The sequence below is a fragment of the Branchiostoma floridae genome, chromosome 4 (assembly GCF_000003815.2).
Source record: "Branchiostoma floridae strain S238N-H82 chromosome 4, Bfl_VNyyK, whole genome shotgun sequence".
NCBI lineage: Eukaryota > Metazoa > Chordata > Leptocardii > Amphioxiformes > Branchiostomatidae > Branchiostoma > Branchiostoma floridae.
Genome location: NC_049982.1, coordinates 16,504,460 through 16,520,473, shown reverse-complemented (window position 1 = coordinate 16,520,473; position 16,014 = coordinate 16,504,460). Strand labels below are relative to the sequence as shown.

Sequence of the window (16,014 nt, the reverse complement as noted above, 5' to 3'; positions counted from 1 at the left end):
ACTGGAAATGAAAGAGATGGCAATTTAAAAATCGATATTGCTTAATTAATCTGTAAACGCTACATCTAGTCTGCACAACTTTGTTTCTGTCTGTCTTGGAGTAGTACCAAATATCGATTTTAGGATTTAGTCAAGGCCTATACTGGATTATACTGCTCGGATCTTATTGGAAGTTTAGGGCAGGCTTAGTTTATCTTAGGTCTAGGTCGCATTTCGAAACCGGGGCCCGGTCGGGCTGCTGTCGGAAACGAAAAGTATGATACAAAAGACACCAAACTACACAAGAAGTAAAGAGAATAGTAGTGGGCATTATTTGTGTAAATTCTTGCGTATATATACACTTCTACTTTCCGTTTTCACAAACAGTCCGGCCGGGCCCTGGTTTGGGAATGTGAAGTTAGCCTTGGTGAGAACGTTGAACAGGGCCGATGAGTCCATTATATGTCCTTCTTGTAATTACACAATAAAGTACACACTATGTGTCGATACGCAATTTTCACAACATAGACACTTTATTCAACACCATATCATTCTATCAAATCTTTGCCGCCGGCACTTACTGCATTTTAGGTAATGCCTCCTAACCAAATAAAGAGCTGTCTTTCCCTTAGTCTCTTTATATATTGGCGTGTGAATCTTGGGTATTATTTAAGATCTGATAAATGTCAACTCTCCACACAGGCGCCTTGGACGATTACATCTTATGAGGCATCACGGTAATATCTTTGTAATGTAGTGGTTATTATGTAACCAGAGGGCGCAGAGCAAGTCTATTGTCATTTGTCAAGTTATATAAACATTACACATCTATCTGACTTCTAACAACGTCATACCATTTAGGGACCGACTAGTATGAATCGAGAGTGGATGTGAAGAATGTATTTCAGAATGTATTTCTTCTGTGCTTTTACCGCCATTTTTATTTTGTAACTTGTATTAAGCAGGTGACATCTATATCATTTTAGACACTCTTCGGCTGCATTCTTATCGGTCCCTTGCGATAGAAAATACCTAATTAGTAAATTTCATATAGATAGTACACACAATATGAATGCACGTCGTAGGCATGTCAAGAAAAATAACAATCCCGTCCACGAACAGGAGCGATATGACTACACTAAGGAACACTACAGCCTCTTAATATATCTGGAATACTGATATCAGCACGGCAGATGTAGGATCTGTGACGTGGTAATGTACATGTATCCTGGTTAGGATGATGTGATGCTAAAATGTTTCCGTTCCAATGACTAACTTTAACATGAACAAAGCGTAAGGTACAAGATGAGTGAGTGAGTGATAGCTGAATAAAACCGATACGTACCGCATGAACACAGCACTTAAACATCAGATAGGCATGACTCTCACACGATACTTGTACTTTGAACCTAAACGTGTAACATCTAAAAAGATAGGGCCGTATTAATTCAATAACATCAATACAAGTTTTACTTACAACCAACACAAACGGCCGTTTTACTGCATTCCTTCACTATATTGTAGCCCATAATATGTACATAAACATCAACGTGCACCCTACAGTGCGCTCTTCATGAATTTACCTTGAACACCAACAGTGATATGAAGTACGACACAAAACCATTGTGTAGTCTCAATAGGTATCCGACTGCACTTAAAGTTGCGGTTACCCTCGACGGCGCGCTATGTTACAGTGCAGGTAGTATATTTCCGTCCTGTTATGTATATCACGTACACTAACATTGTTTTCCCGAACGCAATGTATTTATATGATAAACTTAGATAAACTTAGATATTCATAACATACGTCAGCATTTCTTTCAGAAACAGATGATATTGTTGACACCAAACAAAATACTGACGTCATTGCTCTATCGCTGAAAGAGGGCAGCAACTATAGAGCTAGACAATCTTATATTACTGGGTTGTTGCGCGACACATCTCTCACTATAGGTCATCATTTACTACTACTCGTGTATGCCATCATTTACATTATACTTGTACAATATTTCAACATTTATGCAAATCAGGTCATGAATTGATGTTCTTCTCGAACCGACTTACACTGAGCACGGAGTTCCTGTCATTTAGCAAAGTTGAAACATTACTTATTTGAATAAGGTCCTAATTTGTAGAATAAGCATACCTCTACGTTTTTTTAAAATCAAGTACAAAAGAGCCACGTATACATGTATTTGCATAATTACAGATGATATGCGGTCTATACAAATATTTTTTCTAATAATTTTGCTCTTTATCAAAGTTGCCTACAGGACCAAAGTCAGGAAAATTTATTTATCCCTTCTTGACTTATCCCTTCCAAATTCTACAACTAAAACGCAACATGCAGTTCCCGACACGCGGCTAGAGGGCCAATCTTATTCCGACAGCAAGGACTGTCGTTACTATAGATTGTGTCCAGAACACGAGACATAAAAACCAAAAGTTTCACTGCAGTACCATGGAAAGTCAATAGGGGGCCAAAATCTAATCTGTTTGAGGTCCCACGAAGACCAAATATCAATAAAATCCATCTAGTTGTTATCTTGCTCAAAGGCAGACAGACAGACAGACAGACAGACAGTGAAAGTGAGTGCCGAAAACATAACTTTCTTGGCGAAGGTAAAATACAAATGTTTTCAGTGAATATGGAATGGTGATAGTTAGCTATAGTCACAAATGAACTTTTCTGTCTGACAATCGTAACTACCAAGTATGTGTCGTATTTTTTACCAGAGTGGACACACATAATAAAAGATGAAAATAAGAAAACATGAAACCTTCCCTCTCTTTGTCATTTCGAAAAATACCAACTACCATGCAGCAGGCGTAACTGGCATGACGTTCCGGTAACAGACAGGTCTGACGCTTTGACACAGTGAGATTAAATTTCAATGTGTGATACAGGGGTCAAAATCTATCATGGTTGTATGGCTGACGGCCTGTCCTTTCTAAAATTTCAGGAAATGGTGATCCCGCCATCGCAACCATATTTGCGATTATCAGTCACAACTCTGAGAAACCTGGTACTGATTTTGATTCATGCCATAGCGTTTGTCCAAAGATTAAGTTTTAATGTGTAAGAACTGTCAAATTACGTTTTTCTTCACTATCAATTATACCCTTTTTGTTGTCTATATAGTGTGTGCATCACGTAACGTTAAACTGGTAATATTTTGTACGTTTTATTTGACTAGCCTGTTTATCACCTTGAGACTTTGCGAGACTTTTTGAAAAAAGCCGGCTTGTCATGAGAGACGTCGATAAGTCAACGCCTTTATGGGCACTATTTGCCATCAGGGTATTTGGATAGGCCTTAAATATGTGACTGGAACATCCGGGCTCTTACAGATATGTGATGGAGGTGTTGACGTTTGTCACATCTAGTCAGCTGGGACCTTGTGAGGCGACAGTGTCCGCACCGCACGGCTCCAGGGGATGCACCTGGTTCTGATCCTGGTTTCGCCTGGGGAAAAGGAATCCCGTGGTCATAAACTGAAAACCATAGGTGCGCATGCTTAAACTTATCATAAATACTTCGTCCAAACTATGCGCGTGTGTATATGATGATGTTAATCTATGAAAACATTACGGTGAGGTCTCAGTGAGGGAACAGATACGGCAACACCCTTTGACCTGATACGTCATTCAATGACCCAAATTTCTCAGGACTGACAGGTAACGTTATTGGTACTCATGTTTTTGTGTTAGTTAGACTGTCCAAACATAGCTGCGTGCCATAGCCGATAATACTCAAAGTGAACTTTCTTTATGACGAGTATTCACGCTCGTATGGGGCAGCAGGAAGATGGAGGTCTAAGACAGGAATACAGGATACTTACAGATATCTGTAGGTCTTGAGGAAGGTCTTGCGCAGGTGCTTGCGGAAGGAGTCGTGTTTCCAGGCGTACAGGAACGGGTTGACGCAGGACGACAGCATGGCGAACCACAGGCAGAGCAGCTGAAACAGGAGATTGAGACGCTTTGTGAATTCCTGTTTCATCAATAAATTATAGATTTCTGTGATTTTCTGCTGACTCTGTCTACGTATGACAACAGATATGCATATTTAGCAGGGAATTGAAGTCAACAAATGTAGTTCAACCATGTCAATTTCAAACAATAAGTACTCCAAGTACTCAATCCTCGTTGTCCTGACTTCATCAACAGCAACATTCATTTCATGGCAGCCTGCGGCCTACATACTAGTTCAGATTCAGAACGGTCTGTTGTGGTCTGACTCAACAGCTGATAACTAGTGGTTTTATCATTAACCTTTTGCAACACCATGGCTAATGTGGCGAGCATTTATACATTACCTGGATCAAGTTGTAGTACTTCTCGTGGATGAGGTCGATGTTGACGTCATTGATGACGTTGAAGATGTTGATGGGGAACCAGCAGATGGCGAAGGCCACCACCACGCTCATCATTAGGCGGTTCGTTCTGCGCTTGCGCCGGTTCTGCTCCTCCTGCTGACGCTCGGTCATAGATCCGGGCATCACGCGGTTGCGCAGTTTCTGTAGCATCAGGTGAATGTTTTTTTACTTCGGGTTCTAATTACAATATTACACTAAAAGGACTGGTAACGTTATACTTTTTTGGCTGAATTTGATTAGCTGGAAACACGTGATTGACAAAGTTAAACGGGTAGGTATAGCGTTACTTCATGAATTTCAATACTTTACAACATTTAACATACTATTTCCATCATCAACCCACGCCTACTTCTAAAGACAAGGCAAAGCTCTCACGTGTCCAATCTTGGCATATGCAGCGGAGATCATGAGCAGGGGCAGCCAGTACTGCACCACCCACATTGTGTTGGTGTAGATCATCTGCTGCTTCCTCTCGTCCCATATCTCCTTACACACGTAGAAGTCCAGGCCGATCTCAGTGAAGTCCAGATAGTGGGTGTTGATGCCCACAGGCAGCGAGAGTCCAACCGCTACCAGCTGAAGAGAGTAGAAGAAAACGGTTTGTGTTGTTGTTGTTTATATTTAGCCGCGTGGGATTTACTGTATGATGGAGTCAACAATAAGTATCTAAAGAATCAAGTCCGGAGCGGTGAAAAAGGCAGTCACCATCTCCTATGGCTATTCCTTTCTTACTCTATCTAATTCAATGTAACACCTTGAAATGACCTTCGGATCATGATGCACGTACGTGGTGACTATTAAGTAAAAGTAAATTCTCTACAGCTATTTTTGTTTGTCATTGCTTTCATCTCTTCGGAAATGAAATATTGAAAGTAATCATAACGAGTCAACGTATGCAAGGAGATAAAGATATGAAGGTATGTAATGACGAAAGTACCCAGATCAGTCCGATAATGGTGGCACAGGTCCGCATGGACATCCGGGGCTTGAAGGGGTACATGATGACGTAGTAGCGGTCGATAGCAATGGCAGTCAGGGTCATGATTGACAGGTAGACAGACGTGGGTTGGAGGGAAAAGACCAGGTAGCACATCACCTACGGAAAGACACCAAAAGTATTCTAAAGATTACTGTCATGAAATCTGTGCACAAAGACAAGAAAGGAAAGGTCAAAAGTTGTTCAGCGTTTGCTTAGTTCTGAGATTGTAGCAGCATGATGTGGTCAACTTGTTTACCCCTTGTTTACCATTCGAAAAACGCACCGTCATCTTTTTGTTTTCAGTAAGACTTCAGCGTATCTATAAATGATAACCAGTGGTAATAGTTCCATACAGCAGACATGATGAATGCAACTAGGAACGTAGGGTCATGATGATACATTCCATTTCAGCATATCATCAAGAGACGATAACAGCAGAAAAAATTTTAGCATTTTATCGTAGGATACCACAGAAAATCGCAATACATCAGGCAGAGTTAAAGACCTCAACTACTCTTTGAATCACGCTCGCCATGGACACTTTCATCTGTCTATCTCTTCACTGTAAGCTCCTGCGCTTTGTACAACCTCCGTGCAATGGATATCAACGGTTTTGATTGACGTTCATGGCTAATGTTTGAAAACAGAAGTAAAGAACACGGTTACAATAACTGCTTCTCTTCACATACGGATTCCTCCGCTGATACTGCCGATGCATCAAACGGCCCCAACAACCCTTTTCAACCATCAGTAGAATCATACTTATCCCTCATCCCTTTCTTACATATGTATTAGTAAAATACCACGCGATTGAATGACAGTAATACCCTATCAGATAACCACAACTAAACACATATACATTGATGCTTCATTGTTTTATCAGGTCAGTCAAAATGCGCCATGCGCTGCGAAAGTAAAAGCACAGAGTGCAGGGTGATCTATGTGGGTTTTATAATGATGAATGCCATAACATTAAATACATCAGTCAGTTTATCTTTCACCAGGAACACGCATCAAACATTTATCTGGTTGCTTGAGACGTTGCGACATCATTTAAGAGTCGTAATTACCAAATGGTTCAAGTGAATCGCACCATTTTATACAGAGTAACCATGGCAATGATACTTATAAGTGAGACTCAAATGTAGGTACTGCGACTTAATCGCGCTACGTGTGGCAATATGAATAGAAAAAAAGCGCGCATCGGCAAGCAGAGAGCCATAAAAATGCCGCAGAAACTACGCACAAGATGCATGAACGCCTGCGAAGTGCACTGAAAGTGAAAAGAAGTCTACAGTTATGGGGCAATTTTCCAGCCCATGCATATGGCATACCTCCTACATCAGTAGCCTCTCATGCAATTCGAAGTCAAAGGCCTACGTTGGTTGGCCCTTTTGTAATTTTGTTACAAATTGCAGTAATTACTCAAAATCCCATCGGTATAGATTACGGATGCAAGATGTAGTGACTTCATTACCAGTCTGCTACTCCGAAGCCTGAAGCATGACTTTGAGTAATCTTGGAGATGTTGCCTGGGAATACCGCTTATGCTCATTAGATTACATGGCACTTTTCGTTCTCGGTATAGTTGTACATGAAATTGCTGCTGTGCCAAAGTTAGAGTGTCTTTGTTGGAGTGAAACAGAAAACAAACGATAAATAAAAAAAAAAAGATACAAATACATGGGCCGCCAAAAAATACCGAGGAGATAAAATACTTAGTAACAAGGCTGTTCACCGATCTTCTGGCACCAACAAGTATGATAAGCCGAAGAAGGTTATGTACTATGTATTGTACCTCACTATTTAAGGCCTTGTTAACTAGCCTTGACCTGGCCTTCCTAAGGAGGTACGTGGATCGTAGAATTCCGAAAAAAAACCGGGAAATTCGCCGGGGAAGTCAGTCCACGCTTAGGTTCACGTTTCCGCTCGGCCGACCAACTCCTCTGGTAGGAAAACTCACCTGGCAAATTTTTCTCCACATTATTGGTAGCGTAGTCAGTCAGGTAGAGATCATGGTTAAACGGCACATGTACCTAGTTTTTCATGGCCATACTTTCCAGTCAACACCCCGCTTAATATGTAATGTGTTTGGAGACATGAGAGAGTCTACAAGGGAAAGTAGCGCACGTCTAACGCCATATATACATGACGCCTTTCGGGAAAAGGATATCCACTTGACAGATGGCCGGTACTACCGCATCTACAGCCCATATGCACGCCCTAAGGCCTTAAACACATAAACTCCCACAAAATCCTACCAAAGGCAAGCCCATGGTCATTATGTCTTATCTCCATCCGGCAGAAAAGCAAGTGTCTTGCCTGTGAGCTCTAGAGCACCTGTGTGCCTGGTTGTCTCCGTCCTGCCGGGTCATTAGTGTGGCATGACGGACGGATGAACCATCGCCATGTGAAATGTCACGCTTCCAGATAGTACGCATCCATGGATGGTGTTTTGTCCTATAACATAGCCAGACGATAATCCTTTTAACACGTAAAAAGCGCGATAGGATCTACTCATGGAACTTTTGATGAGTTTTCAGAAGCCTGCTTCTACAAGCAATGCGTGTGTGGGCGTGCATGGAAGCTTTTAGAATTTGCATATATGCGTGCGCAGTCAAAGTGACATAAAACACAAATCGGTTTTAGCTTTGCATTTAGTTAAAATTTTCTTAAAGCCCATGTATGGAGGTGATATTCCGCGGATACTTAACAGTCTCTGTGATCGGAAACAGCGTTTGAAAAGAAGCAACATCCAATACATGTACATGTGTAGTTATTTTCTGATCAAATTCAGACTTTAAAAGAATCATTCACAATACATACAATATGCACACCCGAAGAAAACGCTTTCTACTGATAGAATGATGAAACGTAAAAGTCACAGGAAGCAATGTCTGACACAGTGCTAGTGGCTGTTCCAAAGAGACGCCCACCAATGTCAATGCCATTGGCATGATGTACTGCAGAAGTGTCCAAAGCTGGCACGGTGCCTTTGGGAAGTGTTGAGAACCCGTATGTGATTTATTACCAAATGTCACTTCAGGAATGCTGTCGACACTAGCTAGCTCGCGCTACCCCGCGCGGAGGTGGAGAGCTGGAAATAGAACATCCACAAAATCAATCCCCGTCGCCTCTTCCGCATGTTTGACGGATGAGGATACAGATTGAACCTACTCCTACACCTCGGTGGATCACTTTACTGTAACATGGATATCCTGTCCGTAGGGAGGTATCAGATCCATGTATTCATGCACCATTTTACTTTTAGAGTTACGTTCTAGATTATGGAGTGACCGTGCATTGAAATTTGCCTTGTGCAAGTTAAGGAACAGTAGCTATCCTATCAACTTGGAAACATAATAAAACATAATTACCTCCATGAAATGTAATGGAATGGAGGTTACCCTGTGTTTGTGTGTCTGTCTGTGTGTGTGTGTGTGTGTAAACAAGATAACTCAAGAACGGTTGGATGGATTGGTTTCATACTTGGTGTGTTGGTAGGGTGTGATGAAAGCTGGAAATGATTAGATTTTGGGCCCCCTAGTGGCTCCCCTTGGTACTGCAGCGCAACTTCCGGTTTTGCTATTTTGGTGTTCTGAACATGCTATGGTCACGATTTTTAAGTATTAGATAGCTCTTGTGCTCAGGAAGAAGTGACATAAGTTTGGGCCCCCTAGCGTCTAGTTTAGGGATAGCAGGGTCATTTCTGTCAAAAACTTCTGAAGAGGATAACTCAAGAAGGGAACAACGGATTTTCATGATTTTTGGTATGTAGGCACCTCAGACAACATTGTACAAAATGAAATACTAATTATGCAAAATAGGAGCAAATTTGCATAATTGATGACAACATTCAATCATAGCAGTTTTTTCTATGTATCTCTTGTCTTGGGCGTGATATGGTCTTGAAATTTAGGTGGGAGATAGCTTTTAGTGTCATGACAAAGTTGGGCAAGTTTCAGCCCCCTAACATTTAATTTGGGAACTGCAGGGGCGTTTTTGTCAAGACATTCCGAAGAGGATAACTGCAGAAACGATTGACGGATTGGCATCATATTAAGCATGCGGGTACCTTAGGCAAAGATGTTCATAATGATATACATGTTATGCAAGTGAGGACTTAATTTGCATAATTACTGAGGAAATTGTATAATTCCATTGTTTGCAATAACTGGACTTCAATAAATGTAACACATGTTAATTATGATAGGTGGAATATAAGCAGATACCAAATATGGTAATGAGGAACTTATTTGCATAATTTATGTAAAAATTGCAAAACCGCTTTATGATTAATAATGGGAATTTTATAATTGTGACATGTGTACGTTTGTCAATGATGAACAACACAATGCATAAATTATGTTAATGTCTTAGTCAATTGCATGAAATTTACGAAAGCTCTAAATTTTCATGGAGGTATGAGGTCGCCGAACTCTAGTTCTGTAATTAGTATTCCTGATTCATCTGAACTTTTCCTTTTATTGGCCTAATGAATGCCTTTTATTGGCCTAATGAATTGCATAGATAGGCGATATGCAGTCAGAGCAGGTACAGGATAGTTGCGTTCTGTCTGCCAAAGTTCTACCGAAACAAATCCTATAATCTCCACGGGCACTCTGGGCTAGGACAATGCACAATATTGGTGTTACACATGGCTTCCAGCACAATCGCCTTTGCTCGACTGTTTCTGTAGAGGCCAATCAATATGGTGACCCCAACGGCAACTTTCACGTGGAAAGTAGTAAGCCCAACACCACGGCCCGCGGTACGAGAGGCCAGCTACGTTTTAATCCCCGTCACAAATCAAGAACTAAGCTCGGCTGACATGACGGCGAGCTCTAAATGGGCATTTTCGGCTAAAGTACTGTCAACAGCCTGACGAAGCCTGACTAGGACTTCTAACGATTTTTAGCACCTCATCTGTTGGGAATAAACCTCCGTATGATTTCGGCTTTGCCCCAAGAAAAAGACAGTATGGAAACTATTCGGAATAAAACACAGACCCCAGTCCAATTTGTGACGGGGCAGATTTTCAGCAAAAAGGACGGTCGACGCTCGGGCAATTTCCAACCGAGCTCCAACTGACCTAAAGATTCGGCCGGCATTCACTTGAATTGTGACACAAGATTTAAAGTTGGTGCGTAGGAGGCAGAGATCTTACATTTATCATTAAGGTTCAGTGTGAATGGACGCTATTTCCTCCACTTATCCAGCACTGCCCCTTTGATATAAAGTTCAGTGAAAGGGCACATAAGAAATATGAGACTGCCCTTCGGGTGATGTCTGCTTTGTAATGGACGTAATGGGAGTTTTTAACTCAACAGTCTTAATGGGGCTGCTTCATGGACAGGATGTAGTGTTTGGCTCAACTACAGGGAACAAATTTAGCCTCTATACAAGATATTCATAATGGAAAGGAAAACAAAAACAGTCTCCCAAGTCTCCAGTTTCAGTCGTCCCCTAATGTCAGTCATGATCTGTTGTGAAAATGCCAGATTGGTGCCACGGTGCGGTCGTCGTGCGATTTTGATGTCGTACTATTTTCAGGCAGGATGTGAGTCACATCATGTGATAGAAATTAACACCGAGAAGGATCGTAAGACAGCCTCATCAGTAACAAGACATCTTCGCACCATGCATCATGCACGGCTATCCCAAGAACAGCCTCAGTTGGAAATCTTCTGACAATCGTGCGACAGGTAGGTCCTACTTATAATCGGTAAAATGAAGAAGTAGCGACGCATGCATGAGAGAAACGAACAAAGGTGATACATCCCGCAGATTGACTACTCGTTTGAGTTTTTTTATTACTTCTGAGGTAGACGTCTACTTTAACTTTAACATTGACGGTCCTGATAACTTTGGTCCATCATAACCTGTCCAAAAGTACTTTTCAAGAAACTCTCCTATTTGGAAAGAGCTATCAGTTTGATATACTGTGCTGTGGTGATCCCCCAAAATGTTATAGCAGGTTCTCTTCAGATCCTATCGGACGGTGAAGCCTGCTTCTTGATGTAACAGTCGATTAAGACCCACAAAGCTGTGATGTCGACTCATATCGGACCCCGAACATACGCACTCACAGAACGTGGTGTAAATACCAAGGATGATGGGAGCGAAGCTGACGGGCATTGGGGATAATCGCTTGATGGATGCGATGTCAGTAGGATCACCACCAGGAGAACACCTACTGAGCCGCACATGCGTTACACAGGTAGACTGGGGATTGGTTCTGCTTTAGTCGAGAGATAGAGGATGGAACTTGAGTGATCCCGGACAGGAAGATCAATCTCTATGCAGAGCTGTATCGCCAGTTGAAGGAGGGGAAAAGCAATTAGATCTCTTGGTGGTACTCACCTGAGAGCGTTTTCAATCTTCCGTAATGCAGAGCAGGATACGAATCCCCCACTGGTTTCTTGAATGGTTATTTCTTTAATTTTGGTGGATTAGAGGCGGATTCTGGATGTCCCCGCCTTCTTCATAGTGATGAATTGTACGAACCGTTTTTAATAACGTTTCCAAACATACCCTCCCATCAGCCACATTAGACGCAGGAGATGGTTGGTAATGCACAAATTATTTGGTTGAGCACACTACCAGCAGGGAATGCCAACAATGGGCTACAGGAAACTACAGCTCGCGTTAGTGATCTTTTTACTAAAAGGATGTAAAGACGGACTTTGAGTCCTGTAGAAAATGTGAATTGTTCCATACAACATTTGGTAAACGAAAGACAAAACCACAGACTAAAATGATTCAGCACCACCATTGGTGCAGAAAACTTGATAAAGACTCGTCAACGAGGATACCTTCCTGATGTTAAGGTCTCTCTCTTCTAGTCGGCGCTCTCGCTGCGCTCTCACTGCAACCTGAATCGCAGAGCTAGATCGCTGTGTGCTCCTTTCGTGCTCTCTGTGCCCATTATGCGCTCTACGCTCTACGCTCATCGTTGGATCGTCATCCTTATACGCCCCTCACACTAGGCGAAAATCGATCGGACGACGAGTCTGCGAGCTCTAAATTACAAGGAGGCATGACCCTGACAGGGGGAACTCTGCCATTTCTTCGTCGGCAGCAGGGTCATGCCTCCCATAAGCGCTCGCAGACGTGACTGTTTTGAACCAGTTTAAAACAGTCGCCAGGGTGATGGCGACCATGGCTCTTCCTGTGCGCTCACATTTCTACGTAACACGATAGCGACCCCACCGTTGTGCGCTTTCGCCAGTTGTTGCGGATATCCCGGTACCGAAACACCTCGGAGGCATTTTCGAGTGGAAAGAGGAGTTGACGTGTTGACAGATCTTATGTACCGAGGAGGTCAGTTTTTGCTTTCTCATAAAACTACATCTCTTTGCTTGGAAACTCCAAAGGCAAAATACGTATACGGAGGAATCCTGATATTTTCATCTGTTGGCTTACTGCCTTGGGTCCTTTCTGTTCATAAGGCCTTTACATTAAGTGTTGTCACCATAGGTTTTGGTTGAAAATTGCAACATAATCTCTGAGCAGTCTCTGTCTTAAATCGGTAAGGCAGAATAACAATATCCTTGTGACAATCCGTGATCGAAATTCTTTTCGTATAGTTTTTTAAACAACAAATAGACCACGAACAGGACCGATTAAGGCTAGTAGTTCTATATGGTACGTCTACAAGTTGCTCGCCTCACCTACTGTCGAGATCTTCGATAAACTCTATATTCATTTCAAGCTATAAACGGTTATAGCGTTAACACCTTTAATCCAATTAAGGCTTGCTCATCTTGCGGCCCTAATGTACATACTTGTCTGTCGATATCAATACGTTAAAGTAGAACCAGGAAAATCAAATTGGCGATATCTGAATGGCATCCCGGTACTGATGGCGTCATAACGTGCGCACAAGGGTGAAGATGAATGACGGATCTTAACGTGTTTGAGCAGGTATGGCATAGAACGCATTTGCTTAAAAAAATGCCATTTACTATTCTTGAATGTACAGTCGTTGCTGTGAGTGCCTTTAGAGTAACTGTAGAAATGTAATGTAACTGTTACATAGGGTAGAATATAGAACTTGATTTGTTTTGTGAAACTTTTCAGAAGAGTAATCCTTTAGAATCATTGATTGCAATATTACTTTAGATTGCACACTTTGTGTAAGATTCAGTACTGACCTCTCCAAAGTACCAGCTGTGATCCAGTGAGTAGGCCAGGGTGAAGGGGATGCACATGACGCAGGTGGCGATGTCTGACACAGCCAGGTTACAGATGAAGACGTTCGTCACACTGCGCATGCTCTTGTTGCGGAGGATGACGTAGGTGAGTAGCACGTTCCCGACAACCCCCACGAGCACGATGGCGCCAAACATGGGGATGAGCAGGGGGCTGAGACTCTGGACCAGCAGCACGCCGGGGTACTGAGGGGGGAACGGTACAGACTACAGGTATATGATACGGTATAACCTGCTATCACATTGGTCTTTCTACAAATGGCAAATAAAGCTCCACCCGCTCATCGTAACATCTACCGGTATAATACCTCCAGGTTACATTTATCCACCACCCACAAAGAATGCATCTAAAAAGACCACTAGGCAACGCAATGTATTAGGCCACGCCAACTTAGTCTTATGGGTGGTATCTATGACCGAATGCATTGTGATGAGAAACCAAAACAATTCCGTAATGCCACAATGTGATCTATGTCATATATAGGAATGACCCGACGAAATCAACATCAATACGTTTTAACAGGCGGAAGGAGGTACAACGCAGATCTTGAAGGCCATAGCCAAAACCACACGTTTTGTAGATCACCTCGAGGACTGACTAGCTTCAAATCGGGACTGTACATGATGATCTAACCCAGGTCAAAAGTTTGGTTCGGATCTGATGGGGAAACATCTTTAATTTCCATTCGGCAGAAGATGCTTCCTTTGGTTGAATCCAGGAAGTACTCCTTGGATATGGACTTGTATATACAATATTTGAGGTAGTCAAAAATGATCTGTTTTTTACTGTGTGCTGTCATGCTGACAGTGAAATCAATAGTCTTTATAGATTTTGTATACGTTCTTCGTGGCTTTTTTTTTACCTTTTGGTACAACTGTTGCCGCAGACATTGATCACTCTAAGGGATTGGTGATGTCTTTAAACTGCAATATTTGCATGGAGGATGACAATTCATCTTTGTCTAGAGAGTTTAAATACCAGTTTATAGGGGTCTTCTGGTTGCTTTGTTGCATTCTAGCCATAAATTTCTGCACCAATCTAACAGTTTTTTAGTTTTAATGGGTATTTTTGAGCAAATTGAGCGACGGCCGAATAACATATTGCTGTTGTGTACAAAACTAGAGCACGGCGCGAGCATGTCGCCATGTAAAATCTTTTCCAGCCATACAGTTTTTCTCTGTCTTGCAGTCGTCTGATGTGGCACAGGCTGTTGGCAAAGATAAAGTCAACCCAGATTTGCTCATTATATACATCTGTACCATTAGTAAAAAGCACACCATTGAAACATCCCTCGCTAACGCTGAGTGAAGTCGCATTTCTCACCTGTGGAGGGACCAAGATTCTCTCCGTTTCGTTGGAAGCATCCGTCTCGTTCCAGTCCGTCTCGTTGATGAACTCGTCCATCTTCTGTGCGCGCCACGGGAGTGATGGCAGGCCGAAAGCTGTCTCGAAAAAAAAGGTGTTCGTCACAGTCCTAGAAGAAGAAGGAACATCGCCCTGAGTTGGCCAGAGAGCAATGTTCAGCGTGTGCTCGCGCCTTCGCCGGTCTCTCTGAAAGAGAGCATTCCGCCGACCGGCACCAAAGACCAATGTGGGCGTACCAGTAACCTTAGGCCTGCCGTCCACCAATCAGCGGCTGCGCTGGTGCTCAAGTGTTTTCTTCATCTTTGTTATTTCAAAAGGCAGCCAATCGCACGATTTTCATAATCTATGCAACATCTGACAATGACGTCCGAGATTCTTTTGGGGTTTTGTGGTAGTTTGGGTGGTTGTTTTTATGAATACCAATAAACAACCACGCACCCAGCATCCCTACTGCATAAAGCACTATATTTACCGTGTAACGATGAAGACGACTACCGTAGGAGAGACGTGTGTGCACACAGTACCCGCTCTATGCGACATTCATGGCGACGTAGAATGAGTGCAGTGCAATTCGGACGCCGTATATTCCAATTTTCAAATTTCTGGGTCACGGTAATAATAGAGTTTTCCCCTCACAGTTTACTCCAAATGACTGGCATGAAATGGCTGGTAAAACGGGAAGGTTTGTTTTCGGATTTCCAAGGGCTTCATGTCAAGACATGAAGAAAATCCTAAGAAATATTCTGAGCAGGTGATTTTGAGATGTAATGTGACAATCATTGGTGTGGTATATGGTTAAAACAGCAGACTAGTGCTCAGGCCTTACTCACTGTAACTAATATGCTAAATAGTATATTTTTTATTTCATTATAGCGACTTTTGCACTAATTCAATAATCTTTTACTATGTTATACAACTATTGCATCAATGATGTTCAATTGATATGTTTTTCCCTTTCATTTATCTTTATTGCATTTCTGACTTGGTTTTCTTCCTTTTTATTATGTATCATATGCTACTTATTTTGATTAATTGTTACTAGTTCATTATTACTAGTTCATTGTTACTAGTTCATTGTTAATTTCCTACATAATTTAT

General features: G+C 42.1%; 1 protein-coding gene across 1 annotated transcript; it reads right to left on the bottom strand.

The window, feature by feature from the left end:
* Positions 1-508: 508 nt before the first annotated feature.
* LOC118414959 (prolactin-releasing peptide receptor-like) lies at positions 509-15,542 on the bottom strand. The gene is made up of 7 exons (XM_035819303.1): positions 14,875-15,542; positions 13,494-13,736; positions 5,296-5,454; positions 4,734-4,934; positions 4,299-4,499; positions 3,822-3,940; positions 509-3,445 (listed from the first exon to the last, which is right to left on the bottom strand). Exons 1-7 carry the CDS (start codon positions 14,953-14,955, stop codon positions 3,367-3,369), a joined length of 1,083 nt encoding a protein of 360 aa, XP_035675196.1. The 5' UTR covers positions 14,956-15,542; the 3' UTR covers positions 509-3,366.
* Positions 15,543-16,014: the final 472 nt, after the last annotated feature.

Coding starts and splice junctions, on each gene's coding strand:
- LOC118414959 (XM_035819303.1), bottom strand. CDS start 14,955: ATGGACGAGTTCATCAACGAGACGGACTGGAACGAGACGGATGCTTCC. Junction 13,737..14,874: donor GAATCTTGGTCCCTCCACAG/GTGAGAAATGCG, acceptor TTCCCCCCTCAG/TACCCCGGCGTGCTGCTGGT. Junction 3,446..3,821: donor CTCAAGACCTACAGATATCT/GTAAGTATCCTG, acceptor CCTTTTCCCCAG/GCGAAACCAGGATCAGAACC.